Source organism: Heterodontus francisci, unplaced genomic scaffold, assembly GCF_036365525.1.
Source record: "Heterodontus francisci isolate sHetFra1 unplaced genomic scaffold, sHetFra1.hap1 HAP1_SCAFFOLD_54, whole genome shotgun sequence".
Lineage (NCBI taxonomy): Eukaryota > Metazoa > Chordata > Chondrichthyes > Heterodontiformes > Heterodontidae > Heterodontus > Heterodontus francisci.
In genome coordinates this window covers 7,909,314-7,937,311 of record NW_027140250.1, presented here as the reverse complement: position 1 = coordinate 7,937,311, position 27,998 = coordinate 7,909,314, and the positions used below count along the sequence as shown (strand labels likewise).

The window sequence follows — 27,998 nt, the reverse complement described above, 5'->3', positions numbered from 1 at the left end:
CGTCTCCCCTGAGCCACGGTGTGGCTTTCGTGGAGAGAGATCGACCGTTGACACGCGGTTCTCCCTTCATCTGATGGAGGAGAAATGCAGTGAACAACAGATGCCCCTCTACATTGCTTTCATTGATCTCAGCAAAGCCTTTGACCTCGGCAGCAGACATGGTCGCTTCAGACCACTAGAAAAGATTGGATGCCCACCAAAGCTACTAAGTATCATCACCTCATTCCATGACAATATGAAAGGCACAATTCAACATGGTGCCTCCTCATCAGAGCCCTTTCCTATCCTGAGTGGCGTGAAACAGGGCTGTGTTCTCGCACCCACACTTTTTGGGATTTTCTTCTCCCTGCTGCTCTCACATGCGTTCAAGTCTTCAGAAGAAGGAATTTTCCTCCACACAAGATCAGGGGGCAGGTTGTTCAACCTTGCCCGTCGAAGAGCGAAGTCCAAAGAACGGAAAGTCCTCATCAGGGAACTCCTCTTTGCTGACGATGCTGCTTTAACATCTCACACTGAAGAGTGCCTGCAGAGTCTCATCGACAGGTTTGCGGCTGCCTGCAATGAATTTGGCCTAAACATCAGCCTCAAGAGAACGAACATCATGGGGCAGGATGTCAGAAATGCTCCATCCATCAATATTGGCGACCACGCTCTGGAAGTGGTTCAAGAGTTCACCTACCTAGGCTCAACTATCACCAGTAACCTGACTCCAGATGCAGAAATCAACAAGCGCATGGGTAAGGCTTCCACTGCTATGTCCAGACTGACCAAGAGAGTGTGGGAAAATGGCGCACTGACACGGAACACAAAAGTTCGAGTGTATCAGGCCTGTGTCCTCAGTACCTTGCTCTACGGCAGCGAGGCCTGGACAACGTATGCCAGCCAAGAGCGACATCTCAATTCATTCCATCTTCGCTGCCTCCAGAGAATACTTGGCATCAGGTGGCAGGAACGTATCTCCAACACAGAAGTCCTTGAGGTGGCCAACATCCCCAGCTTGTACACACTACTGAGTCAACGGCGCTTGAGATGGCTTGGCCATGTGAGCTGCATGGAAGATGGCAGGATCCCCAAAGACACATCGTACAGCGAGCTCACCACTGGTATCAGACCCACCGGCCGTCCATGTCTCCGCTTTAAAGTCGTCTGCAAGCGCGGCATGACATCCTGTGACATTGGTCACAGGTTGTGGGAGTCAGTTGCCAGCGTTCGCCAGAGCTGGCGGGCAGCCATAAAGATAGGGCTAAAATGTGGCGAGTCAAAGTGACTTTGCAGTTGGCAGGAAAAAAGACAGAGGTGCAAAGGGAGAGCCAACTGTGCAACAGCCCCGACAAACAAATTTGTCTGCAGCACCTGTGGAAGAGCCTGTCACTCTAGAATTGGCCTTGATAGCCATTCCAGGCGCTGCTTCACAAACCACTGATCACCTCCATGCGCGTATCCATTCTATCTCGAGATAAGGAGGCCCAAAAGAATATATATATATATAAATACTCCATTTTGTAACAATATGTGGCTATACTTTCAACTTGTATATGAGTATATATATACCCATATACAAGTTGAAAGTATAGCCACATATTGTTACAAAATGGAGTATTTACCCAAGGCATTGTGGGACAAGTTAGTTAGCTTGCAGCCTCGAGCATGGTACTGCTTTGCACAGGCAATTAGCCTGACCAAGGAGGGCCCTAACATCAGTGTATAAGACAGCTGCTTTGTGTATCTGCAGGCTGCACGAAGCAATCAGGAATGCAAGCTTGATAAAGTTAGAAGGATTCATTGTGAAGACTCAAGGATAGTTGATAAGGGGGTCTGGGAAACATCACAAGATGATCGTGGGCTTGCTATGAGCTGATCACGTAGCCACATGATGCCTAATGAGTAATCTAATTGGTAATATGTGTAATGTATGTAATAACGGTTATGATTGGATCATGTCCAGCCAGGATGGGCTAAGTAACTGTTTGAAAAATGTATAAGTATGGATGATTTTCCTTTGATCAATGGAGATGCATCTGGACAGCCCAGTGAACTGCTCCCCGCTGGCGTAACTCAATAAACAGTTTGACATTGGAGCAGATCTGAGTGTCGAGTGATTCTTCTAGATTCATTCCCGCGAACAATCTCACAGCTCCAGCCACCCAGGTTCAATTCTGGGTACTGCCTGTGTGGAGTTTGCAAGTTCTCCCTGTGTCTGCGTGGGTTTTCGCCGGGTACTCCGGTTTCCTCCCACCACCAAAGACTTGCAGGTTGATAAGTAAATTGCCATTATAAAGTGCCCCTAGTATAGGTAAGCGGTTGGGGAATATAGGAACAGATGGGGATGTGGAAGGATTATAGGATTAGTGTAGCATTAGTATAAATGGGTGGTTGATGGTCAGCACAGACTCGGTGGTCCGAAGGGCCTGTTTCAGTTCTGTATCTCTAAATAAAATAAATAAAATAATCCCCTTCTGTCTTGACAACAACCACTCAAACCTTCCTTATCCCCTGCGTCAGTGTCATACCCAGAGTGCCCATTTAATTCTGGGTTTCAGTTTTTCTAAGTGGTCTATTAAATGGCACTTGATCAAACGCATTTAGAAAGCCAATGTATATTACATCAACCATGCTACCCTCATCAACCTTCTCCATTACATTATTAAAGGACTCGTTCATATTTGCCGTACACGATTTTGTATTACCATTTCTGTGCTGCTTGTCATTGGTAAACTCATGTTTTTTTTTTCCAAAGCACAAATTATTTTGTCCCAGATTATAAACTCTAAAACTTTTCCCACTGTTTCAACGATGTTAAGCTGACTGATCGGTAGTTACAGGGATCATCTCTCGTGCCTTTTATGAACAGGGTCGAACATTTGTAGTCCTCCAATGATCTGGTACCACTGATAGATCCAAGGAGGATTGAAAGAGGCCAGTGTCTCTCTTATTTCCACCATTTGTTCTTACAACAATCCTCCACCATCCCATCCAGAACTTACAAACGTTCAATTTTGTTGTTTCACAAATGGTATTACATTGGAATGGGTTAACTGAACCTATTTGTTCAGTGAATGTGATTAAAATCAGTCTCCATGGATCCTAATTGTGTCACTGGAGAGTTTCCCTCTTCTATTCATAAGGGACTCCTTTCAATGTTGTTATCCCATAATATTAGTAGGACCAGCAGCTTCAGCACGAACAATGATCAGCGGCTTCAGAAACAGTAAGTGGATAGATCAGAAACTGAGAACAATGGATTGGAATATTACAAGAATGGACAGGGGTTTATCCTCGGATCTTCACTATCTTTCCACGTATTACGATTGGCTACCATTAGAATATCGGATTAAATTCGCACTTGAAATTATTTGCTACATTTACTATCCGTTCCTTGCTATTGTTGGCGTTCCTGGTAAGTCTTTCTATCCAGTTATTAACTCTAGAAACCATGTTTAACTGTATTACTATTCTTGCAATTTACTTTTTCATCCTTGCTGCTGATATTTCCCTTCATTAAATCTTTACATCCTCTGAATCACAGCAGGCTGCTGCTGCTGACTGTGAACAATGCAATGGAGACAAGGCATTTGGAATACGGAAAACGTTCACGGTTCACTGATTTGGTACTGGAGAGCTAAGTCATGGAGGTTGAAAGGAGGTGAGAGGCAATGATTTCTTGGGGGGTGTAGTGGTTGGAGACCCTCAAGGAACAGCTGCCAATGCCAATGGGAGCAGGTGTCCAGGGAGGTCAATGCAAGAGGTCCAGCGCCGAAGACCTGCAGGCAATGCCAAAAGAGGTGTAATGGGCTCATGTGTGTGTCAATATTAGCGAATTCATCAACTCATGGCATTTCCTTCCAAAAAGGATATCCTCTCATGCTGCACAACACATTTTGAGGCCGGCAGAATGGTTAAAAGAGTAGTGGCAGTGCAGCACCGAGAGCAATATCATAGCGAGCCTGGTGGGGATGACAACATACTGGTGACAGAGCAGCATTGAGAGTGAGAACACAGAGAGAACGGTGGGAAGATGAAAGGTCTGGGTGCTGGTTCAGAGCAAGCTGACTTTGTTGACAAAAAATAAACACAGTGTGACGTGACAGGAAAGCAGCTAAGTGATTGGTTGGGGAGTATTTCTCCGAAACTGGTACATTATCATAAACTAGCAGGTGGGAAATTTAAAGCTTCAATCAGAGTGTGCATAACAGTATGTGAATGAAGGTCATAAAGTGAAAGTGTTGCATAGTAGTAGAGAAGAGAGCAGTAGTCTGTTTTTTAGGAATGGACTTAGAAGGACTCTGAGGAATAAAAAGAGAAGCTCACAAGGAATGTATGTAAAAGTCTAAGTGTGGCGTATAGGATTAGTGAGCTAAAAGCGCAAATGAGCATGTGGAATGTGGTGCAGCAGCACTAAAAGAAACGTGGTATAAAATGATGAGGCCATGGTGCTTATTATTTCAGGATTCAAAGTGTTCAGAAATGATAGGAAAGGAGAAAATGGAGGTGTGGTGGCAGCAGTGACTATAGAAGGCATCTTATTGTTGGCAAAAAAACAGGATGCCCTTGAGGGAGCAAGCACAGAATTCACTTGGTTAGCGTTAAGAAGGAAAACGCATATGATCACAATCCTGGGGCTATTTTATAGACGTTCAAATAGTGAGGAGCAAATCTTCAGGGAAGTCACAGAGATGCAATTGGAATATGGAGTAATATTGGGGGTGTAAAGTACCGGCAATATCGTTTGGGATCGTGTTAGAGTAAATGGAAAGAAAGGGGAGGATTTTTTGAAATGTGTTCAGGAAAACGTCCTTGACCTGTATGTTCTCGGCCCAACTAGGATCTGGAGCTGGGGAATGATGTGGGCTATGTGAAGCTAGTCTCCATGTGGAGCTCTTGTCCAAGAGTGGTTAACTCATTATGAGTTTTAGACTCGTAATAGGGAAGAGCAAGGGACAATCTTAGGCAATTCCAGGTTGTAAGAGGTCTAATTCATTGTGATGTGAAAGGATCTATTTTTTAATTATAAAATGTGACCAAAGACTGACAGGAACAAAATGTAATGGAACAATGAGTGAACTTTACGGAGCAGATGCTGCAGGTAAAGGCTAGGTACATTCCAAAAAGGGCGAACTGGAGTGAAATCAAAGCCAGGGCTTCTTGGCTGACAGGGGAGATGGAGAATACGATGAAACAAAAAAGGGTGCGTGATGCATATCAGGTGAAGTCTTCAATTCAGAACCAAGTCAAATATAACAAGTTGAGAGAGGAAGTGAAGGGGAAAATAAGACTGGCAAAGAGAGAAAATGAGGATAAAATGGCAGTCAACATGAAAGGGAAGCCAAAAATCTTATTTTGCATATGCATAGTAATTGGGTAGCAGGAGGCGCTGTGTGGCTTAGTAGGGAAAAATAGGGTGATATAGGCTTAGAGAACAGGGCAAGGCTAGATCACTAACTGAGTACTTTTACATCGGGGATTATGAAAGAAGTTGTTGCGGACAGATAATAGGTCGAAGCAGAGACGGGAAAGGTAATGGATGGAGTGAAAATTGATAGGAACGTTGTAATGGAAAGGCTGACAATGGTTAAAGTGGATATGACAACTGGTCCGGGTAGCTTGCACCACAGGTTGCCAAAGAAGTCGGGGTGGAGATAGTGGAAGGGCTCTCCACAATCTTCCAATCTTCTCTAGATGTGGGGGAAGAGGCTAGAGGACTGGGGATTGGACAACGTGGCACTTATTCAAGAGAGGGTGCAAGGACATATCTAGCACCTAGCCATTTTAACATCAGTGTTGGTTAAGGTGTTCCGAAGAGTAACCAAGGATAAAATTAGCTGGCACAGCTTATTTAAGATAGCGAGCACGGATTTGTAAAAGCCAGAGTGTGCTTGACAAATATCATGGATTTTTATTTGTCTGTGTAACAGTGACCGTTGATGAAGAGAATGCGATGGTGCTGACCATATGGATTTTAAGAAAGAGTTTGACGAAGTGTCACTTATAAAAGATGGTTGTCAGAATTGAAGCTCAAGGAGAGACAGAGAGAGAGATAGTCACACCAACTTGCTTTGCTCAATTTCTTTAATCCTCTGACTGGAGATTAGAATTGTTATTTTGTGAAGAATTTTGAAAGAGAACAGGTGAAGGATGATTTTGCTGACAGCTTAAGATGGCCACCTAACATGCAACACTCTATCCTATAGTATACTACATTGCAAGGCCTGTGAGGTCAAGATGAAATGCCTGCTCATCCGATCAAGACGGAGGATGTTTAAGAGAACTATGTGTCGTTTTTAGCAAGATTGGAAACAATACTACCATATCTATAGCAGCAATGCGAAGCTTCTAGACTCTGAAAGGCCTTTCTCTCTCTCTCTCTTCATATTGGCTTTCAAGCATCGAAGTCTGCCTGTTGACCGACCACCTTTGCATCCTCCAGCTGCAGTCAGAAACCCTGTTGGAGGAAATCTCCCGCATCGGTGTCTCCAAGAGACCAACCAACCCAATCATCTACCTCTCAAAACTAAAAGCATCAGATCACCAAAGTCACCTCGAAGACAGCCAAATCACCAAACCCAACAGACCTATTTTCTAAGGACTCTAACTCAACCAATCTACCTTTCGCCACACTGTATGCTATGGGTCTGTCTGTAATCCTCTTGTGTGTGTGTTTGTGTGTGTGTGTGTGTGTGTTTTTGTGTGTGTGTGTGTGTGTGTGTGAAAGTTGGTGCGTTATTTATTATTTTCATTAGTTCTGTTTAGTACAACAAAGTTAACCGCTGTCTTTGTTAAATTCAAGACAACCTTCCCGATGTGTTCATGTTATGATGATTGCATGCAAGTAATCAAATAACTACTGAATTGGCCAGTACATCTACTTTAATAAAAAGAAATAGACCTGTTGTGTTCAAACAGGGAGATGGAAAAAAGGGAAGCCCTTTGAGCCTCCTTCCCTGACCGTAACAATGTGCTGATGGATAGATAGATTGAAAGATAGCTAGATGGATAGATAGATAGATATATATCGACAGATGAATAATAGATAGATAGATAGGAAGAAAGAAAGAAAGAAAGAAAGAAAGAAAGAAAGAAAGAAAGAAAGAAAGAAAGAAAGAAAGAAAGAAAGAAAGAAAGAAAGAAAGAACGGAAGAAAGAAAGAATGAATCTTGGAATGTGGAAGAAAGTGAAGATGGTGCCAATAGATGACAACATTACGTGGATAACCTAGCAAAACAAGCAGGCAAGTGAGATATGCAATTTAATAGATAGAATTGTGAGGTGATGCATTTTGGCTGAAGGGTTAACAAGAAGGAATAGAGACGACATTGCACAGTTCTCAGCAGTGTACAGGGATAGAGGCAACTGGAGGTTTCCTTTGCATCTATATTTGAAGAGGACGGTGCATATTGTGACAATAGTTAGGAAAGCATATGTGACCTTGGCCTTCATCAAAATGTGGCATTGAGTACAAAATGAAAGAAATTATGCTGACCTTGCATAAAACACTGGTTAGGTCCCCACTAAAGTATTGTGTCCAGTTGTGTTCGCCACACATTGAAATGGACGTGCGGTTCTTTGAGAAGGTGCAGAGAAGATTTACCAAAATGGTTCCAAGGCTCAGTGATTTTACCTACAAGGCGAGGGTGTAAAAGCTGGTGTTGTTCTCCTTGAAACAAAGGAGGTTGAGGGGTGATTCGATCGAGGCGCACAAGATTATGATAAGCCAGACACGGCAAAGCTGTTCCCATTATCTGATGGTACCAGGGCCAGGGGAGACCGATTTAAGGTTTCAGCCGAAGTTGCAAGGATGTTTTTTTTAATGCAGCAAGTGGTAGTAAACTGGAACTTGCTGTTGATGAGGGTGCTGGAAGTGGGGACAATACATGATTTCAAAAGGAATTTTAATGGATGCTTGATGGAAATATATTTACATCGCAACGGGAGTAAAGCAAAGAAATGGGACTGACCAGATTTCTCTGCGGAGAGCCTGAATGGATTGATGGCCGAATGGCTTATTGCGATGTCTTTATGACTCTATATTTTCGGGCAGTGAATTCCAGATCCCAGCTACTCGCTCTGGAAGAGAAATCTCCTCCTTTCACCTCTGGTCCTCTGCCATTTACTTTCACTCTTTGCCTTCTTAATACCAAACTTTCTGGCAATGGTAACATTTTCGCATTAACTTCTTTGTCAATACCCTTCATGACTTTTAACTTCTGTGTGTATGAAATCTTCCCTTACCTTTCGCTGCTCGAAATAGAACAACCACAGCTTCTCTAATCTCTCCAACTAACTGAAGTTCCAGATCGCTGGAACCATTCTGGTAAACCAGTCTGCATCTTCACGAAGTTCTGCCAATTTCTGATGAAAAGGCATCGACCTGAAACGTTATCTTTGTTTCTCCCTCTACAAATTCTGCCAGACCTGCTATGTATTTCTAACATTTTCTGTTTCTATTGCTGATTTCCAGTATCCACAGTATTGTGCTTTTATCCTGGACATCCTTCCAAAATGTTAGTATTCAGAATTGGACACAATTCTCCAGTTTTGGTCTAACCAATGATGTATAAAAGATAAACATTTCTTCCTGACTGTCATTGCTTTTTGTCTCGTTTTGTCCAGCTAGGAAACTATGTGCATTTTTAGCAGACTTCTCAACTTGTCTGACCACCTTCAAAGATCCATGTGCATACAACCCAGGTCTCTCTGTTCCTGTATCCGCTTTGAAATTGTACCTTTTATTTTACATTGCCTTCCCTCATATTTCTACCAAAATATGTCTGCATTAAGTTGCTTCTGCCAGGTGCCTGCTCATATCACCAGTCGCTCTCTATCCTCCTGAAGTCGGTTGGTATCCTCTGATAGTTTATTAACAGTTCCAAGTTTCATGCCAGCTGAAAACTTAAGAATTATCCACTGTGTGTGCAAGTCCGTGGCATTAACATGCATTAAAAGAACAGTTGATGCAATACTGTCCCTGACCAATGCTCCCCGCCGGTCTGATAAGCAACAGTTCACGACTGCTATCTGTCGCTCATCAATTTTCCGAGCCATACTACCATTGGCCCTTTAATCCGATATGTTTCAATTTTGACAACAAGACTATTGTTTGTTGCTTCATCAAACGACTTTTAATTCCAGTGCATCCCACTGTCCGGCTCTCTCCCACTATCCGTGATTATTTGCCTCCTGAAAATATTTATCCAAATCCCCTTTGGAAGCTACTGGTTAATCTGTATCCACCAACGTGTTAGAATTGATAAGGGAGCACCAGTGGATGTGGTGTATTTGGACTTTCAGAAGGCTTTCAATAAGTTATCACATTACAATGTGGAAACCGAAAGCACATGGGATTGGTTAAAGTACTGACATGGATAGAGAACTGGTTGGCATTCAGAAAACAAAGAGTAGGAATAAATCAGTCTTTTTCCGAGTGCCAAGCAGTGACTACTAGGGTACCGTAAGGATCAGTGCAAAGACCCCTGTTATTCACAATATATATTAATGATATAGATGAGGGAATTAAATGTAATATATCCAAGTTTGCTGAAAACACAAAGCTGGGTGGGAGTGTAAGCTGTGAGGAGGATGCAGAGAAGTGCAAGTGTGATTTGGACAGGTTGAGTGAGTGGGCAAATACATGGCAGATGCAGTATAATGTGGATACATGTGAGGTCATCTACTTTGGTGATGAAAACAGAGGCAGAACTGTAACAGATTAGGAAAGGGGGAGGTACAGCGTGACCTGAGTGTCCTTCTGCACCAGTCGCTGAAAGTAAGTATGCAGCTGCAACAGGCAGTTGAGAAGGCAAATGGTGTGCTGACCTTCATAGCGAGAGGATTCCAGTACAGAAACAAGGGTGTTTTGCAGCAATTATACAAGCCTTGCTGGGACAACATCTGGAGTATTGTTTCCTTTTCGGTGGAAGGTTGTTCGTGCTATGGAGGGAGTGCAGCGAAGGTTCACCAGGATGATTCCTGGGATGGCAGAACTGACATATGAAGAGAGTTTGGGTCGATTATGCTTCTATTCGTTGGAGTTTACTAGAATGAGAAGGGATGTCATAGAAACACTAAACATTCTGACAGGACTGGATAGACTAGATGCAGGAAGGATGTTCTCAATTGTAGGTGAGTGCCAGACCAGGGTTCACAGTCGAAGGATAAGGGGTAAGCCATTGAGGACTGACATGAGGAGGGATTTCTTCACCCAGAGAGTGGTGAACCTGTGTAATTCTCAACCACAGAAAACAGTTGAGGCCAAATCACTAAATATATTCAAGAAAGTGTTAGTTCTAGTCATTTCAGCGAAATGGATCAATGGATTATGGGAAGAAAGCGGGAACAGGGTCCTGAGTTTGGATGATGAGCCAGGATCGTATTGAGTGGCGGAGCTGGCTCGAAGGGCCGAATGACCTATTCCTGCTCCTATTTTTCTATGTTTCTATATTAATATCAGGCAGCGCATTCTAAATCCTAACCACTCGTTGCATAAATAGATTTTTCTCATGTCCCGTCTGAGATTAGAAAGTGTAGATGTACAAAGTGACCTGGGTGTCCTCATCAATGAGTCACTGAAAGCTAATATGCAGGTGCAGCAAGAAATTAGGAAGTCTAATGGTATTTTAGCCTTTATCACAAGAGGAGTTCAGTACAGGAATATCTAAGTCTTGCTTCAATTGCATAGAACCTTTGTTTGACCGCACCTGGAGTACTGTGTGCAGTTTTGGTCCCCTTATCTTCGGAAAGGTATTACTGCTACAGAGGGAGCGCAACAAAGGTTCACCGGACTTGTTCCCAGGATAGCGGATCTGTCCAGTGAAGAGAGGTGGGAGAAACTGGGCATGTATTACCTAGAGTTTCGAAGAATGGGAGGTAATCTCATTGAAACTTACGAAGTACTTGAAGGGATAGACAGGTAGATGCAGCTGTGATGTTTCCCATGGTTGGGGATTGCCGAAAGAGGGGAAATAATTTCAAAATAAGCGGCCACTTAGGACTGAGATGAGGAGAAATATCTTCACTGACAGGGTTGTGAATCTTTGGAATTCTCTACGCCAGAGGGCTGTGGAAGCTCAGTCATTGAGTATCTTCAAAGCAGAGATTCATAGCCATCTAAAGCAATGACATAAAGGAATATGATGATAGTGTGCGCAAAAGGCATTGAAGTGGATGATCCGTCATGATCATATTGAATGGTCGAGCAGGCTCGATGAGTGGAATGGCCTATTCCTGCTCCTTTGTCCTTATTTTTCGTTTTCCATTCACCTTACATCTGTGTCCTCTGGTGATCGACTCTTCAGACATTGTAAGCCGTTCCTCTTACTCTGATCAATCGAACCCCTTCAAATGCGAAACACCTCTACCAAATCTGTTCTTAAACGTCTCGACTCAAAGGAGAACAATCTCAGCTTCTCCAGTCTAATCACATAACTGCAACCATGATCCCAAGAACTATGCTGGTCAAACTTTTGGTCCGCAGCATTGGAAGCAATACTTCAGGCAGCCCGGGGCGAAAATATGTGTACTTGTATTTAAGTTTAGCATAACATCCTGGCTTATGTACTCTATGCCTCTATCTGTAAAATCGACGTGACAATCTGCTTTATTAACTAGCTTTCTTATCAAGTCCTGCGCCCTTCAACGAGTAGCATACGAACACCCCAAGGACTCTCTGTTCTTCAACCTTCTTTAAAGTTGAATAATTGGTTTGTTTTGTCTCTCCTCTTTCATCCAAACCAAAATGTACTTCCCCCTACTTCAGTCATACCAATTAAACATTGGGAAGACTGGAGCCATTGTTTTCGGTCCCCAATTCAAAATCCCTTCCCTGGCGACATATTTCATCCCTCTCCCTGGCACAGTCTGATATTATACATACTTATCACAATCCTGGTGCTATATGTGACCTCGAGATGAGCTTCTGATCACATAATCACGCCAGCACCAAGAGTGCCTATTTAACATTCCATAATATTACCTGACGTCCTCGCTGTCAAAGCCCACCTGCTCCCAAAAGCATCATTTGTGTCTTTGTTCCTTGCAAACTTAACTATTCCCACACACACCTGGCTGGAGTCACACATTCTACACTCTGTACAATTGAGATGATTAAGAACTCTGCTGCTCGTGTCCGAACTCCATCAAGTTCTGTTCCCCATCACCGCTATGCTCATTGGCCTACATTGGTTCCCATTCAAGCCGCTTCCTGAGACTAAAATTCACATCCTTGATTCCAAACCCCTCCATGGCCTTGCTCATCCCTCTCGCTGTAATATCCTCCATCTTGTAAGTCTGTGAGATAATTGCACTCTTTAACATCACTGATTTCAATTGCTCCACCATTAGTGACCGTGCCTTCGGTTGCCTAAGCCCAAAATTCAGGATTTCCCTCCATCTTTATACCTAGCTTTCCTCCTTAAAACAACTCTTTGACCTAGCTTTTATCCATCTGATCGGATCTCTCCTTCTGTGGATTGCTGTCATATTTTGTTTTATAAAGCTCTCATGGGGCGCTTTGGGACTTTTTCTTTAACCATAAAGCCGCTGTTCAACTACATGTTGTGGTTGTTGTTGTCTTCCTGCCGATTCCAACACCCTGCATTAGTCCTCTTGAAGGTCATTACTATCTTCCACACTCTTCACTATATTTACAATCTGCATGTCTTACTCACATTTCCACATTATGCCCTCTACCCCTACGCCTAATTCATTAATGTATATCAGAAACAGCAGCGAGCCTAGTACGGAATCCTGGAGAACACTAAGGACATCCCTGCAGTCCGAAAAGAATCACCGCAATGGCGATTAAAGGCACCGTGACGTCAGTTACCAGCCCCATCAATATATACAGGGGTTCTGGTTTATTACAAATCTGCTATTACTCAAGTTTAATTTAATTATTTTATTTTATTTGCTTCTCAATCAGCATCGGAATGTAGCTGACATCTCCGTTTTTTGTTTTATTTTTCCTCTGTTTCCATGTCCAAACATAATAATTTAATTAAAGCCCTGTCTCCACCTGGAAGCCTTGTCACAGTTATGATCATTAGATCTTTCACTGAATGTGGTTACAAATGTACAACTGCCACCTGAACTCCTTTCAACTGCTGTTCTGTTCTCCCAATAGGATGTATATTTTCACTGATTATCCCCCGTGTTTACAGATATGTTAGTGACGGCCGTGATTATTTGTTCCACAGACTTTTTAATGTCATAATTTCCAATCATTGTTTGAACATAATTTAATGCCATGCGACCTGTCACAGTTGAGAAAATCGTTTAGTCCATCAAGCATTAAATTACTGTACAGGACCCAAGTACTGTGGGAGCTTCAAATATGAAAATGCTGAAAATATTCAGACAGGCCAATTGAGAGAAAAAAGCACGGCGGGAGCGGTGGTTTTAAAAGTACTCCAAATGGGACAGAGTCGGAGGCTGGAGACAGACCGAGAGAGAGAGAGAGAGAGAGAGAGAGATCAATGGGAGCGGAGGATTAAAAAGGGCAGCAAAAGGGAATGAATCAGAGGCCGGAGACAGAGAGACCAGAAGAGGAGTAGGGGCAAAATTGAAAAGTGACATCAGACTGGGATCACAATCAACAGAGCGAGCAGGGAAACAGAGTATTGAATAGTCACATGTTGAGTGCACAGGTAAGCTTTTAATTTAAATATAATTAAGATCAAATATATTGTAAGACCTGATCGATATATTAGGATATAAACTAAAAACTAAAGCGAATTTTATCAATTACAATACGCAGTGAGAGAGAGAGAGCAGCAGACAGTGCATTAGTTCAAATTAGGACAACTTAATACATAAGCTGCATTAAGTAGTATTAGGGTTTATCAGAATTTCTAAGGTTTACTGATCGTAAGGCTTATTAATATTGGCAAAGCTTTATTATCATTTTAGGTTTATTAGATTCACAGTGTGCAGATTGCAAACTGAGTGTTAAGATGCGAGTTTGGTGAGTGTTGCGTTCCGTGAAGGTGGCGCAGGTGCTCTATTTTTCTTTATTTCAACTTTTAAACCCTTCAGTATTTGCTTCTTACTTCGGTGCAGTGGATGGAGCTGTTTTTTGAGTACCCAGCAAGCTTTTCTACTCATAATAAAGTTAAGGTATGGCAGGTCTGCTCTGCCGAGTGGAATGTACCGCCTGTGGCATGTGGGAAATAATGGACGCACCATGTTTCCTAGACAAAGTCATATGCAGGAAGCGGTCACCGGCTGCAGAAGATTGAACTCTGGGTTTCGGAACTCGAGCAGCGACTGGAATAACTGCTGTGCATCTGCATGGTGGAGGATTAGGTGGATTGCACGTTTAGGGAGATGATCACACCACAGATTAGGAGAATGCAGGCAGATTGGGAATGGATGACCACCAGACAGTCTACGAGAACCAGTTAGGTAGTGCAGGAGCCCCCTGTTATGATCTCACTCGCTAATCTGTTTTCCATTTCGGATACTGTTGAGTGAGATGGTTCCTCAGAGAAATGCAGTCAAAGCCAGGTTTCTGGCGCTACAGGTGCCTCAGCTGCATCGCAGGGGAGGAAAAGTGGAGGAAGAGCCGTAATGATAGGGGATGCATTAGTCAGAGAAATGGACAGGCGTTTCTGCGACATAAAACGTGACTCCAGGAGGGTGTGTTCCCTCCCTGGTGCCAGGGTCAATGATGTCACTGAGAGGCTACAGGACATTCTTCTGGGGGAGGGTAAACAGTCAGAGGTCGTGGTCTATATTGGTACAAATGACATAGGTAAGAAGGGGGATGAGGTCCTGAACGCAGCTTTTAGGGAGCTCGGAAGGAGAGTAGAAAGCAGATCTTCAAAATCAGCAAGATTACTCCCAGTTCCACGTGTGAGTGAGCATCGGAATAAGAGAATTAGAATTAGAATTAGAATTAGAATCAGAACATTACAGCGCAGTACAGGCCCTTCGGCCCTCGATGTTGCGCCGACCTGTGAAACCATCTGACCTACACTATTCCATTATCATCCATATGTCTATCCAATGACCACGGAAATGCCCTTAAAGTTGGCGAGTCTACTACTGCTGCAGGCAGGGCGTTCCACGCCCCTACTACTCTCTGAGTAAAGAAACTACCTCTGACATCTGTCCTAGATCTATCACCCCTCAACATAAAGCTATGTCCCCTCGTGTTTGCCATCACCATCCGAGGAAAAAGACTGTACCCTGCAACATCCTTCGGCATTATCCACAACTCCACCGACCTTAGTATCATCCGCAAATTTACTAACCGACCCTTCTACACCCTCTTCCAGGTCATTTATAAAAATGACAAACAGCAGTGGCCCCAAAATAGATCCTTGCGGTACACCACTCGTAACTAAACTCCAGGATGAACATTTGCCATCAACCACCACCCTCTGTCTTCTTTCAGCGAGCCAATTTCTGATCCAAAGCTACAAATCACCTTCAACCCCATACTTATGTATTTTCTGCAATAGCCTACCATGGGGAACCTTATCAAACGCCATACTGAAATCCATATACACCACATCCACTGCTTTACCCTCATCCACCTGTTTCGTCACCTTCTCGAAAAACTCAATACGGTTTGTGAGGCACGACCTACCCATCACAAACCGTGCTGACTATCGCTAATGAACTTATTCTTTTCAAGATGATTATAAATCCTGTCTCTTATAACCTTTTCCAACATTTACCCACAACCGAAGTAAGGCTCACAGGTCTATAATTACCAGGGCTGTCTCTACTCCCCTTCTTGAACAAGGGGACAACATTTGCTATCCTCCAGTCTTCCGGCACTATTCCTGTCGACAATGACGACATAAAGATCAAGGACAAAGGCTCTGCAATCTCCTCCCTGGCATCCCAGAGAATCCGAGGATAAATCCCATTTGGCCCAGGGGACTTATCTATTTTCACACTTTCCAAAATTGATAACACCTCCTCCTTGTGAAGCTGAATCCCATTTGGCCTAGTCGTCTGAATCTCAGTTTTCTCCTCGACAACATTTTCTTTCTCTACTGTAAATACTGACGCAAAATATTCATTGAACACTTCCCCGACCTCCTCTGATTCCACACAAAACTTCCCACTACTATCCTTGATTGGCCCTAATCTAACTCTAGTCATTCTTTTATTCCTGATATACCTATAGAAAGCCTTAGGGTTTTCCCTGATCCTATCCGCCAATGACTTCTCGTGTCCTCTCCCTGCTCTTCTTAGCTCTCCCTTTAGATCCTTCCGAGCTAGCTTGTAACTCTCAAGCACCCTAACTGAGCCTTCATGTCGCATCCTAACATAAGCCTTCTTCTTCCTCTTGACAAGCGCTTCAACTTCTTTAGTAAACCACGGCTCCCTCGCTCGACAACTTCCTCCCTGCCTCACAGGTACATAGTTATCAAGGACACGCAGTAGCTGCTCCTTGAATAAGCTCCACATTTCGATTGTTCCCATCCCCTGATGTTTTCTTCCCCACCCTACGCATCCTAAATCTTGCCTAATCGCATCATAATTTCCTTTCCCCCAGCTATAATTTTTGCCCTGCGGTATATACCTGTCCCTGCCCATCGCTAAGGTAAACCTAACCGAATTGTGGTCACTATCACCAAAGTGCTCACCGACATCTAAATCTAACACCTGGCCGGGTTCATTTCCCAGTACCAAATCCAATGTGGCATCGCCCCTGGTTGGCCTGTCTACATACTGTGTCAGAAAACCCTCCTGCACACACTGGACAAAAACTGACCCATCTAAAGTACTCGAACTATAGTATTTCCAGTCGATATTTGGAAAGTTAAAGTCCCCCATAACAACTACCCTGTTACTCACGCCCCTGTCGAGAATCATCTTCGCTATCCTTTCCTCTACATCTCTGGAACTATTTGGAGGTCGAAAAAGACTCCCAACAGGGTGACCTCACCTCTACTGTTTCTAGCCTCGGCCCATACTGCCTCAGTAGACGAGTCCTCAAATGTCCTTTCTGTCGCTGTAATACTCTCCTTGATTAACAATGCCACACCGCCCCCACCCCCTCCCCGTCTTTTACCATCTTCTCTGTTCTGACTGAAACATCTAAATCCCGGAACCTGCAACATCCATTCCTGCCCCTGCTCTACCCATGTCTCCGAAATGGCCACAACATCGAGATCGCAGGTACCAACCCATGCTGCAAGCTCACCCACCTTATTCCGGATGCTCCTGGCGTTGAAGTAGACACGCTTTAAACCAGGTTCTTGCTTGCCAGTGCCCTCTTGCGCCCTTGTAACCTTATCCCTGACCTCACTACTCTCAACATCCTGTACACTGGCACTACAATTTAGGTTCCCATTCCCCTGCTGAATTCGTTTAAACCCCCCGCAGAGCATTAGCAAATCTCCCCCCCCCCCCCCCCCCAGGATATTGGTACCCCTCTGGTTCAGGTGAAGACCATTTTGTTTGTAGAGGTCCCACCTACCCCAGAAAGAGCCCCAATTATCCAGGAAACCAAAACCCTCCCTCCTGCACCATCCCTGGAGCCACGTATTCAACTTCTGTCTCTCCCGATTCCTCGCTTCGCTATCACTTGGCACGGGCAACAACCCAGAGATAACAACTCTGTTTGTTCTCGCTCTAAGCTTCCACCCTGGCTCCCTGAATTTCTGTCTTAAATCCCCATCTCTCTTCCTACCAATGTCGTTGGTGCCTATGTGGACCACGACTTGGGGCTGCTCCCCCTCCCCCTGAAGGATCCCAAAAACACGATCCGAGACATCACGAACCCTGGCACCTGGGAGGCAACATACAAACCGTGAGTCTCTCTCGTTCCCACAGAACCTCCTATCTTTTCCCCTAACTATGGAGTCCCCAATGACTAATGCTCTGCTCCTCTTCCCCCTTCCCTTCTGAGCAACAGGGCCAGACTCTGTGCCAGAGACCTGTACCCCATTGCTTACCCCTGGTAAGTCGTCCCCCGCAACAGTATCCAAAACGGTGTACCTGTTGTTGAGGGAAACGGCCACAGGGGATCCCTGCACTGCCTGCTGGTTCCCTCTCCTTCCCCTGATGGTAACCCATCTACCTACTGATTTTACCTGAGGTGTGACTACCTCCCCATAACTCCTCTCAATAACCCCCTCCGCCTCCCGAATGATCCGAAGTTCATCCAGCTCCAGCTCCAGTTCCCTAACGCGGTTCTCGAGGAGCTGGAGTTGGGTGCACTTCCCGCAGATATAGTCAGCAGGGACACTCTTGGCGACCCTTACCTCCCACATTCTGCAGGAGGAACATGCAACTGCCTTAACTTCCATTCCCTCTATTCTAAATTCCCAACAGATCTAGTGAAAACCCCCCAAAAAAGTCAAAACTTGTTAGGTTAGCAATCCAACGGACAGAACTTCTTAAATAAAAAGCTTACCTTATCAACACAACAGAGTCTTTTTTTTTGGTTAGAGGAGGAGGGTGGGTGGGAGACACTACACGTGTAGTGTCCCGGGTACAGCCACCACCCAAATATCTAGTTTTTACTTACCCAGCAGTCCCTGGTCCTCCAAAAACAAAAGGGAATTAACTTTTAAACTTACACTGAAATTGACTTCCCAGCTGTAAGCTCGCTCTCGCACCTTCGCTACTGTCAAGCTGCAGTTACCAAAACTAAAAGAAAGAGATTATAAACCACCCAAATATATAGTTTTTACTTACCCAGCAGTCCCTGGTCCTCCGAAAACAAAAGGGAATTAACTTTTTAACTTACACTGAAATTGACTTCCCAGCTGTAAGCTCGCTCTTGCACCTTCGCTACTGTCAAGCTGCAGTCACCAAAACTAAAAGAAAGAGATTATAAACCACCCAAATATATAGCTTTTACTTACCCAGCAGTCCCTGGTCCTCCGAAAACAAAAGGGAATTAACGTTTTAACTTACACTGAAATTGACTTCCCAGCTGTAAGCTCGCTCTCGCACCTTTGCTACTGTCAAGCTGCAGTCACCAAAATTGAGTGATTGAACACGCGGCTGGAGCAATGGTGCAGGAGAGAGGGCATCAGATTTGTAAGACATTGTGACCAGTTCTGGGGCAGGTGGGACTTGTAGGTGATAGGATCCTGAGAGGGAACTCAGATTGGAAGGCAGCAAAGCGGATAACTTGCCAGGGGTATGGGAAAAATGAGCAAGTACTGGAGAGGAATACAAAAAGGAAACAGAATACTTGGGGAGACAGATGGCACGAGAGTTAGGAATAGGACGTTAGTAGGTGGGGTCAGAGTAAGGGAAAAATGTAATAAAGTCTGAATCAGGTTTATGTGCATGCATGTGAATGCATGGAGTGTGGTTAATAAGACTGGTGAGGTATAGGTGCAGATATCCTTGTTCAAATATGATGATGTGGCTAAAACTGAGACCTGGCTCAAAGAAGTGCATGACTGAGTGTTAAATATACGAGCATACAAATTAGGAGTAGGTGTTGGCCATTCGGCCCATTGTGCCTCCTCCTCCATTCAATAAGTTCATGGCTGAACTGATTACTCCACATTTCCACCTCCCTCCAATAAACTTCCAGACCTTTGCTTATCAAGAATCTATCTACCTCTCCCTTAAACATATTCAATGACTCTTCTTCCACCAACTTTTGAGGAAGAGAAAACCAAAGACCCACGACCATCTGAGAGAAAGAATATGTCCCCATCTCTTTCTGAAATGGACAACAATTTATTTATAAAGAGTGACCCCTAGTTCTAGATTCTCCACGGGGAAAGCATCTTTTCCACATCCACCCTGTTAAGACCCATCAGATTCTTATGTGTTTCAATCAAGTCACGTCTTACACTTCTAAATTCCAGCAGATACAAACCTGGCCTGTCAAGTCTTTCCTCGCATGACAGCCCACCGATTCCAGGAATTAGGTGCTCCTTTCAGGTGAAACAGCAATTTACATGTACTTCTTTAAATTTAGTATACTGTATTCGATGCTCACAATGTGGTCTCCAGTAGATTGAGGAGACCAAACGGAGATTGGGTGACCGCTTTGCAGAACACTTCTGCTCAGTCCGTAAGCAAGACCCCAAGCTTCCGGTTGCTGGCCATTTCAACACCACCTCCCACGACAACCCCCCCCCCCCACCCCCCCCTCCCCCCCCCCCACTATCATGCTCACATCTCTGTCCTGGGATTGCTGCAGTGTTCCAGCGAACATCACTGCCAGTTCGGGAAACAGCTTCTCATTTACCAATTCGGCCTGTGACAGCCTGCCGGACTGAAAATTGTGTTCAATAATTTCAGAGCATGAGCCTTTTACTGTTGAGTAATTTTTCTTTATTTTTGCCTTTTTTCTTTTTTTATTTTGTGATTTTATTTCAGCTTTTTTAGGGTGTTTAGTTAGTTTCCCCTGTGCCTACCCACCGTTTTTGTTTTCTATGAATGTTTGTGCTTGGAGTGCTTTGTGCTTCATACTCTATTCTCACACTATGTGTACTGATTCTTTGCCTTTCAGCACGCTATTAACATAATGTTTGCCTTTGCCCCGTGAGCTTCTGGTCAGCTATTCTGTGACCTTGTCCTGTCATCACCTTCTGTTTTGTTATCTCTTGCCCCTCCCCCCCGCTTGACTTGCCTAAAATCTTTTACATTTCTAATATTTGTCAGTTCTGATGAAGGGTCATTGACCTGAAACGCTCTCCCTCCTTCTCTCTCCACAGATGCTGCCAGACCTACGGAGGATTTCCAGCATTTTTTGTTTTTATTTTAGATTTCCAGCATCTGCAGTATTTTGCTTTTATTGAAGATGGCGCTGTTCAATTTGTCACAGGAAATTCTTATTGCTATATCGTTCCAGCAAACTAACCTTACATTAAGTTGCATGGGCGCCCAGTAACATGTTACTACGTAGTTATAGGATACAAACTGTAATCTTCAGATATATTTAATATTCCAGCAATTCTATTAAATACAAAAGTAATTTTATGATTGCATTTCTCTTGGAAGACAATGAATTGGCACCTCGATAGTTGGACAAGGAAATCAGGCAGCGTATGAAATGTGCTGCCAATTCGTTATAGTGATTCGATTATCTGACTGAGAATGACTGACTTCACCCGAACGCAGCTACTAGCTCCTGCCCCACTGGCCGCAAATACCACTCGGCAAATCGCTTTCTGCCCCCACAGCCGCTTCCTCCTGTAGCCGCTCACTGCAGGCCGCACCGGTTCCCTCCTCTTGGCCAATCGCTTCCAAGTTTGATTGTCTCCACGTGCCGATCGAAGAAACAAGAGGTGACGTGACACGTAGCAGCGCGTGGCTCAGAAGAGGGGAGCGACGAGACCTGGAGTTAGAGGCTTGCCGGGGTCTTGGGGAGCAGCTGGGTGCGAGCGGCTGGAGAGCGTGTGCCGAGGAGAGAACAATCGGGCAGGGGAGCAGCGAGGTCTGGAGCGAGCAGCTGAGGTGACGAAGCATCGAGGCATGGAGCTAGGGGCAAAAGGTCCAGCCTCAAAGTCTCCCATTGAGCCACTCATTCCAGTCCAGTCGGGGGCTGGATGCCCGATGATACTGCATAGTGCAGGCAGGAAGATGGTCCAGGTGCAGATAAGCGATGACATTTGCGCTGCGCGGTTACATCTTCCACGCCCACTTAGCCCTACCAAGATGCTATGCGCATGTGCGAAACTTGGCGCGCTTATGACGTCAGCGGGCCGCTGAGTTGTCAGGAATGACTTTGCAAAGGATAGCTTTCCTAATTACTGCTATACCTTCGTACTGACTTTTTTGTGATTCATCCACCAGGAGCACAGATCCCTTTGCAGCTCAGAGCTCTGCAATCTCTCACCATTTAGATAGTATGCTTTTTATATTCTTCCTGCTAAAGAGGGCTATTCCCCACTTTCCCACATTATACTCCATTTTTCAGGTCTTTGCCACTCACGTGCCCACTCTATATCCCTGTGTAACTCCCTTTTATCCGCTTCACAAGTTACTTTCTAACCTATATTTGTGTCATCAGCAAATTTAGCAACTATACCTTTTGTCCCTTCATCTAAGTCATTTATATACACAGTAAAAGTTGAGACCCCAGCATAGATCCCTGTGACACACCACTCGTTACCCTTTGCCAACCCGAAAAATTCCCATTTGTGCCTTCTCTCTGTTTCTTGTTAGCTAGCCATTCTTCGATCCATACCAATACGTTATTCCCTGCTCCATGAGATTTATTTTCGGCAATAACCTCTGATGCGGCACCTTATCAAATGTCATCTGGAAAACTAAGTACAATACATCCACCGGTTCTCCTTCATCAACCACACAGGTAACTCAGACGAACATTCGATTTAGGAGCAGGGATAGGCGAATCGTCCCCTCGAGTCTGCTTCGCCATTCAATAAGTTCATGGCTAAACTGATTACTCCACATTCCCAACTACCCCCGATAACCTCCACCCCCTTATTTATCAAGAATATAACTACCGCTGCCTTAAAATATTTAAAGACTCTGTTTCCACCCCCTTTTGAGGAAAAAAGTTCCAAAGACTCACGACTCTCTCAGAGAAAAGGTTTCTCCTCATCTCTGTCTTGTATTTGCGACCCCTTATTTTTAAACAGTGACCCCTAGTTCGCGATTCTCCCACAAGGGGAAACATCCTTTGCACATCCACCCTGTCAAGACCCCTCAGGATCCAATATGTGTCAATCAAGTTGCCTCTTACTATTCTAAATTTCAACGGATATATGCCTCGCCTGTCCAATCATTCCTTCTCAGGCAGCCCATTCATTCCAGGTATTAGTCTGGTGAACCTTTTCCGTACTGCCTCTAACGCATTTACATCCTTCCTTAAATAAGAAAACCAGAACTGTACTAAAGATGTGGTGTCACCAATGCCTCCCTCAAAGAACACCAATAAATTGGTTAAACATGATTTACTTTCACAAAACCATGTTGACACTGTCTTATTACTTTGATTGTTTCCAAATTCCCTGCTATAACGTCTTTAATAATGACTTCCAACATTTTTGCAAAGGCAGATGAAAGCTAACTGGCCTGCAATTTCCTCCTTTCTGTTTCTCTCCCTTTTTGAATAAAAGAGTTGCATTCGCTATTTTCCAATCTAATGGTGCCTTCCCGAATCTAGGGCATGTTGGAAAATTGAAACTAACGCATCAACTATCTCAGTAGCCACTTCTTTTAACATCCTAGGATGAAATCCATCAGGACCCGGTTCTTGTCAGCCCGCAGCTCCAACAATTTGTTCAGTTCCACTTCCTTGGTGATTATAATTTTCTTGAGTTCCTCCCTCCCTTCCATTTCCTGACTGACAGTTACTTGTGATGTTCCCTGTATCCTCAATAGTGCAGACTGTTGTAAAATATCTGTTCAATTCATTTGCCATCTCCTTATTATCCATTATTAATTCCTCAGACTCACTTTCTATAGAACCAACTTGATTCACCCTTCTTTTTTTAAGTATTTATAGAAACTCTTACTCTCCGTCCTTGTATTTCTAGCTAGCTTTCCCTCGTACTCTAATTTTACCTTCCTTATCAATCTTTCAAGTCATTCTTTGCTTTTTTAATATTCTGTCCAATCTTCTGACCAACCTCCTTCTTTATGCAATTGTAGGCGTTTTCTTTAAGGTTAATACCACCATTAACTGTTTAAGTTCATGACGGATGGTGGGTCCCACCCTTGGAATTCTTCCTTATGTTTAAATATTCCTGGATACAAGATGTTCAGTAAAGATAGAAAAGGAAAAAGGGGATAGGGTGGCAGTATTGATTAAGGGAAGCATTATGGAGCTGGAGAAAAAGGACGTCCCAGAGGTGCCGAGGACAGAATCCATTTGGCTGGGGCTAAGGAACAAAAAAGGTGCAGTGACATTTCTCGGTGTTGTCCTTAGGCCACCAGCTAGTGGAAAGGACTTGGAGGAAGACATGTTCAAGGAAATTACAGAGACGGCATGAATTATAGTGTAGCTTTAATGGGGGTATTTAAATATCCAAACATAGACTGGGATAATAGTACTGTAAATGGAAGTCAAGGTCAAGAATTCAGAGAGTGTGTTTGGGAAAGTTTTCTGCACCAGTGTGTTGCTAGTCCAACAAGAAAGGAGGGACTGCTAGTTCTGGTTCTTGGGAATGATGTGGGCCAAGTGCATCAATGATCAGTGGGGGAACATGTAGGGGATAGTGATCATTGCATCAGAAGGTTTCGGGTAACTATGGAAATGGAGAAAGAAAGATACAGGGTAGGAATAATTAACTGGGTGAAGGCCAACTTTAATGGGGTACGAATGTAGCTGCGCGAAAAAATTGGAGTCGAAAGCTGGCAGGAAAATTGGTAGATGTAAAATGGGCTACCTTCAAATAAGACTTAGTTCGGGCATGGTCAAAGTATATTCCCTCGAATGGGAAAAAGTATAGCAAACAAATCCAGAGCTCCCTGGAAGACCAAAGAGGTAGAGATTAAGATAAAGAAGAAAAAGTGTGCTTATGACAGATGCCATGGAGAAAATAATATTGAAAACCAGGCTGAACATAAAAGTTCCAGAGGGGAAGTCAAAAAGCAAATAAAAGAAGCAAAGGGAGAGCATGAAAAGAGACTGGCAGCTAGCATAGAGAGAAATTCCATACCATTTTACAGAATACAAATAGTAAAGGGGTGGTAAAAAGAGGACTGGGCCGATTACAGACCAGAAAGGGGGTTTACACATGGATGAAGAGGGATGAGATATTAAATTAATACATTGCACCTGTCTTTACCAAGGAAGAAAATGCAGCAATGTTGAAAGAGGAGGTAAGTCAGACTAGAGGGATTTAAATTTGATTAGAGGAATTATTAGATAGGCTGCATGAACTAATTGTGGATAAAGAATCAGGGCCGGATGAGATGCATCCAAGGATACTGAGGGAAGTGAGAGTAGAAATCACAGAGGCACAGGCCATAATGTTTCAGTCTTCCTTAGACTCAGGGGTTGTGCCAAAGGACTGAAAAATTGAAAAAGTTACACCCTTGTACAAAGAAGGATGTAAAGATAAGCATGTCAATTACAGGTCAGACAATTTAACTTGGGTGGTGGGAAAACTTATAGAAAAAATAATTCGGGACAAAATCAATACTCACGTGGACAAATGCGACTTAGTTAAGGAAGCCTGCATGGATTTCCGAAGGGAAAATCATGCTTAGCTAACTTGCTGGAGTTTTTGAGGGGGTAGCAGAGAGGGTTGTTGAGGGCAATAATGTTGAGGTGGTGTACATGGACTTTCAAAAGGCGTTTGATACAGTGCCACACAACAAACTTGTGAGCAAAGTTGTAGCTCGTCGAATAAAAGGGACGGTATCAACATGGATACGAAATTGGCTTCGTAAAAGGAAACAAAGAATAGTGGTTAATGGATGTTTTACAGGCTGGAGGAAGGTTTGTAGTCAAGTACCCCAGGGATCAGTGTTGGGACGCTTGATTTTCTTGATATCTATTAATGACGTAGATCTTGGTGAACAGGGCACAATTTCAAATATTGCTGATGATACGAAACAAGGAAGCATTGTGAACTGTGATGAATATATTGTAGAGCTTCAATAGGACATAGACAAATTGGTGGAATGGGCACTTAGGTGGCATATGGACTTGAATGCAGAGAAATCTGAGGTGATTTTTATGGTCATGAAGAACATGGAGAGACAATAGACAATAAAGGGCACAATTCTAGAGATGATGCAGGAGCAGAAGGACCTTGGTGTATATGTCCATAATTCATTGAAGGTGGCAGAAGTGGTTGAGAAAGCAGTTAATAAAGCATACAGTATGTGAAACTTGTATAAGGCACTAGTTCAGCCTCAGCTGGAGTATTGTGTCAAACATTGGTCGGCACACTTGAGGAAAAGCGTGAGGACGTTGGAAAGATTCACGAGAATGGTTTCAGGAATGAGGAATTTCAGTTCTGAAAATAGATTGGAGAAGTTAGTACAATGCTCCTTGGAGAAGAGAAGTCTGAGAGGTGATTTGATGGAGGTATTCAAAATCATGATGGTTCTGGACAAGGTATATAGAGAGATACTGTTCCCACTCATGAAATGATCGAGAACGAGGGCACAGATTTAAATTATTTGGAAAGAGAAGCAAAAGTGACATGAGGAAAATATTTTTCATGCAGTGAGTGGTTAAGGTCTGGAATGTGCTGTCTGAGAACGTGGTGAAGGCAGGTTCACTTGAAGCATTCAAAAGGGAATAAGACAGTTAATTTAAAAAATGAGAATGTGCATGGTTATGGGGAGAAGGCAGGGGAATGGGACTGAGGGAATTTCTCTTTCAGAGAATCAGTGCAGAAACGATGGGGCAAATGGCCTCCTTCAGCTCTGCAAAAACTCTGTGATTCTGGCAGTATCTGTGGATGAAAAAACAGAATTAATGTTTCAAGATTGTAATATTTATGAGATTTAGGAGTATTTAAATATATAACAGTTTTATAAGCCAGTCAGGGAAAGAAGGGAGGATGGGATTATGATCAAAATTGAGTTCAATAATTTCTCTTTCATTCTTTCATCAATTGATCTCTTCTGCCTTCTACCATATCAGAGAACTTCCGTTTCTTCTTTCAGGGACAATCATTTCAATACATTACTGGAGACGGTAGCACGTTTGGAAATTTCAATACGTAATAAGTGAAACTGATAACTGTCTTCCCAGGTTGATATGTATTTTCCTTGTGTATTACCCTTCCTTACAGTTAACTTAGTAACGATTGTGATTCTGTCTCGGGGAAAGTGTGGTCTCTCCAAATGTGTCACTCACTACCTGATGGCCATGGCAGCGGCAGATCTACTGGTCATTATCTTCGACCTGATATTGAGGCACATTCCAATTGTCTATAACGAACAATTTATTTTCTTGGAGTCCATCCGTGGGTGTAATATCCACGCTGTCCTGATCTTTGCAACCACAGATTGTTCTGTCTGGTTCACTGTCACTTTCACCTTTGATCGATTTGTGGCCATTTGTCGCCAGAAGCTGAGAAGTGAATATTGCACCGAGAAAACGGCGATTGTGGTCCTGGGAACAGTGACTGTGCTGAGTTGTTTAAAGAACATTTTCTGGTATTTCATGTTAACAGATCACTATCGGTTAGCGAACACGCCCTGGTTTTGTTTTGTAACAGTTGATGTTTGGTTCTCTCCAGCCTGGACAACGATTGAGTTCCTTCATCACATTCTAAACCCTTGTGTCCCATTTTTTCTGATTCTGCTGTTCAACGCATTCACCGTTAGCCACATTTTAGTGAGCAGCAAAGTACGCAGGAGACTCCGAGGTCACAGCAGAGGGGAGAGTCCCAGAGACCCAGAGATGCAGAGCCGAAGGAAATCCATTATTCTACTCGTAGTTATCTCGGGGAATTTCATACTATTATGGGCAATGTTAATGCTCTATTATATATGGGCCAGAATGTGGGGTTTGGGGTATCAGTCTGTATGGCTACCTGATTTTGTGGAAGAAATGGGTTTCATGCTGCAGCTTCTGAGTTGTTGCACAAACACTTGTATTTATTGCGTGACACAGGCGAAGTTCCGCGAGCAGTTCAAGAATGTTGTGAAATATCCCTTTACTCGAATTGTTAAATTAATTAAATGATCAGAAAAATTGTAGACTAACCAGCATCAGAACTGAAACCAGCCTCATTTCAACCAACTCTTCCCGAAGGTGTCAATCATATAGATCCTTCCTGGTGTCGAGTCAAACTTCATAATAACTGTCCCTGTGTAATATAACCAGTATTCACTGATGTAATTTCAGATTTGCCGCATCCCAGTATTTTGCTTCTGTAATCTAGATCTCTGCCATGCAGAGCAGTAGGGTCTGTCACTATGGCAACACAGTGATATTGGGGCCTGTCTTGTAGTTAACAAAGTGGAATGCAAGCCCGGCCAAGTAGCTAACAACGCACGTTTGTGGGCGAGCTGAGGGAACAGGGCTTCACACAATTTTGATACATTTTTGGAGCCGCTTCCAGACCTCCATGGTGATGGCAGGAAGAGATTAATTGGAAGGGGCCTGCTCTCATTAACGATACCAT

General features: G+C 43.6%; 1 protein-coding gene across 1 annotated transcript; it reads left to right on the top strand.

Moving 5' to 3' along the window:
• The first annotated feature begins 73 nt into the window (after nucleotides 1-73).
• Nucleotides 74-27,556, top strand: LOC137359140 (probable G-protein coupled receptor 139). The gene is made up of 3 exons (XM_068025215.1): nucleotides 74-209; nucleotides 3,161-3,397; nucleotides 26,658-27,556. Exons 1-3 carry the CDS (start codon nucleotides 74-76, stop codon nucleotides 27,554-27,556), a joined length of 1,272 nt encoding a protein of 423 aa, XP_067881316.1.
• The last annotated feature ends 442 nt before the right edge of the window (nucleotides 27,557-27,998 follow it).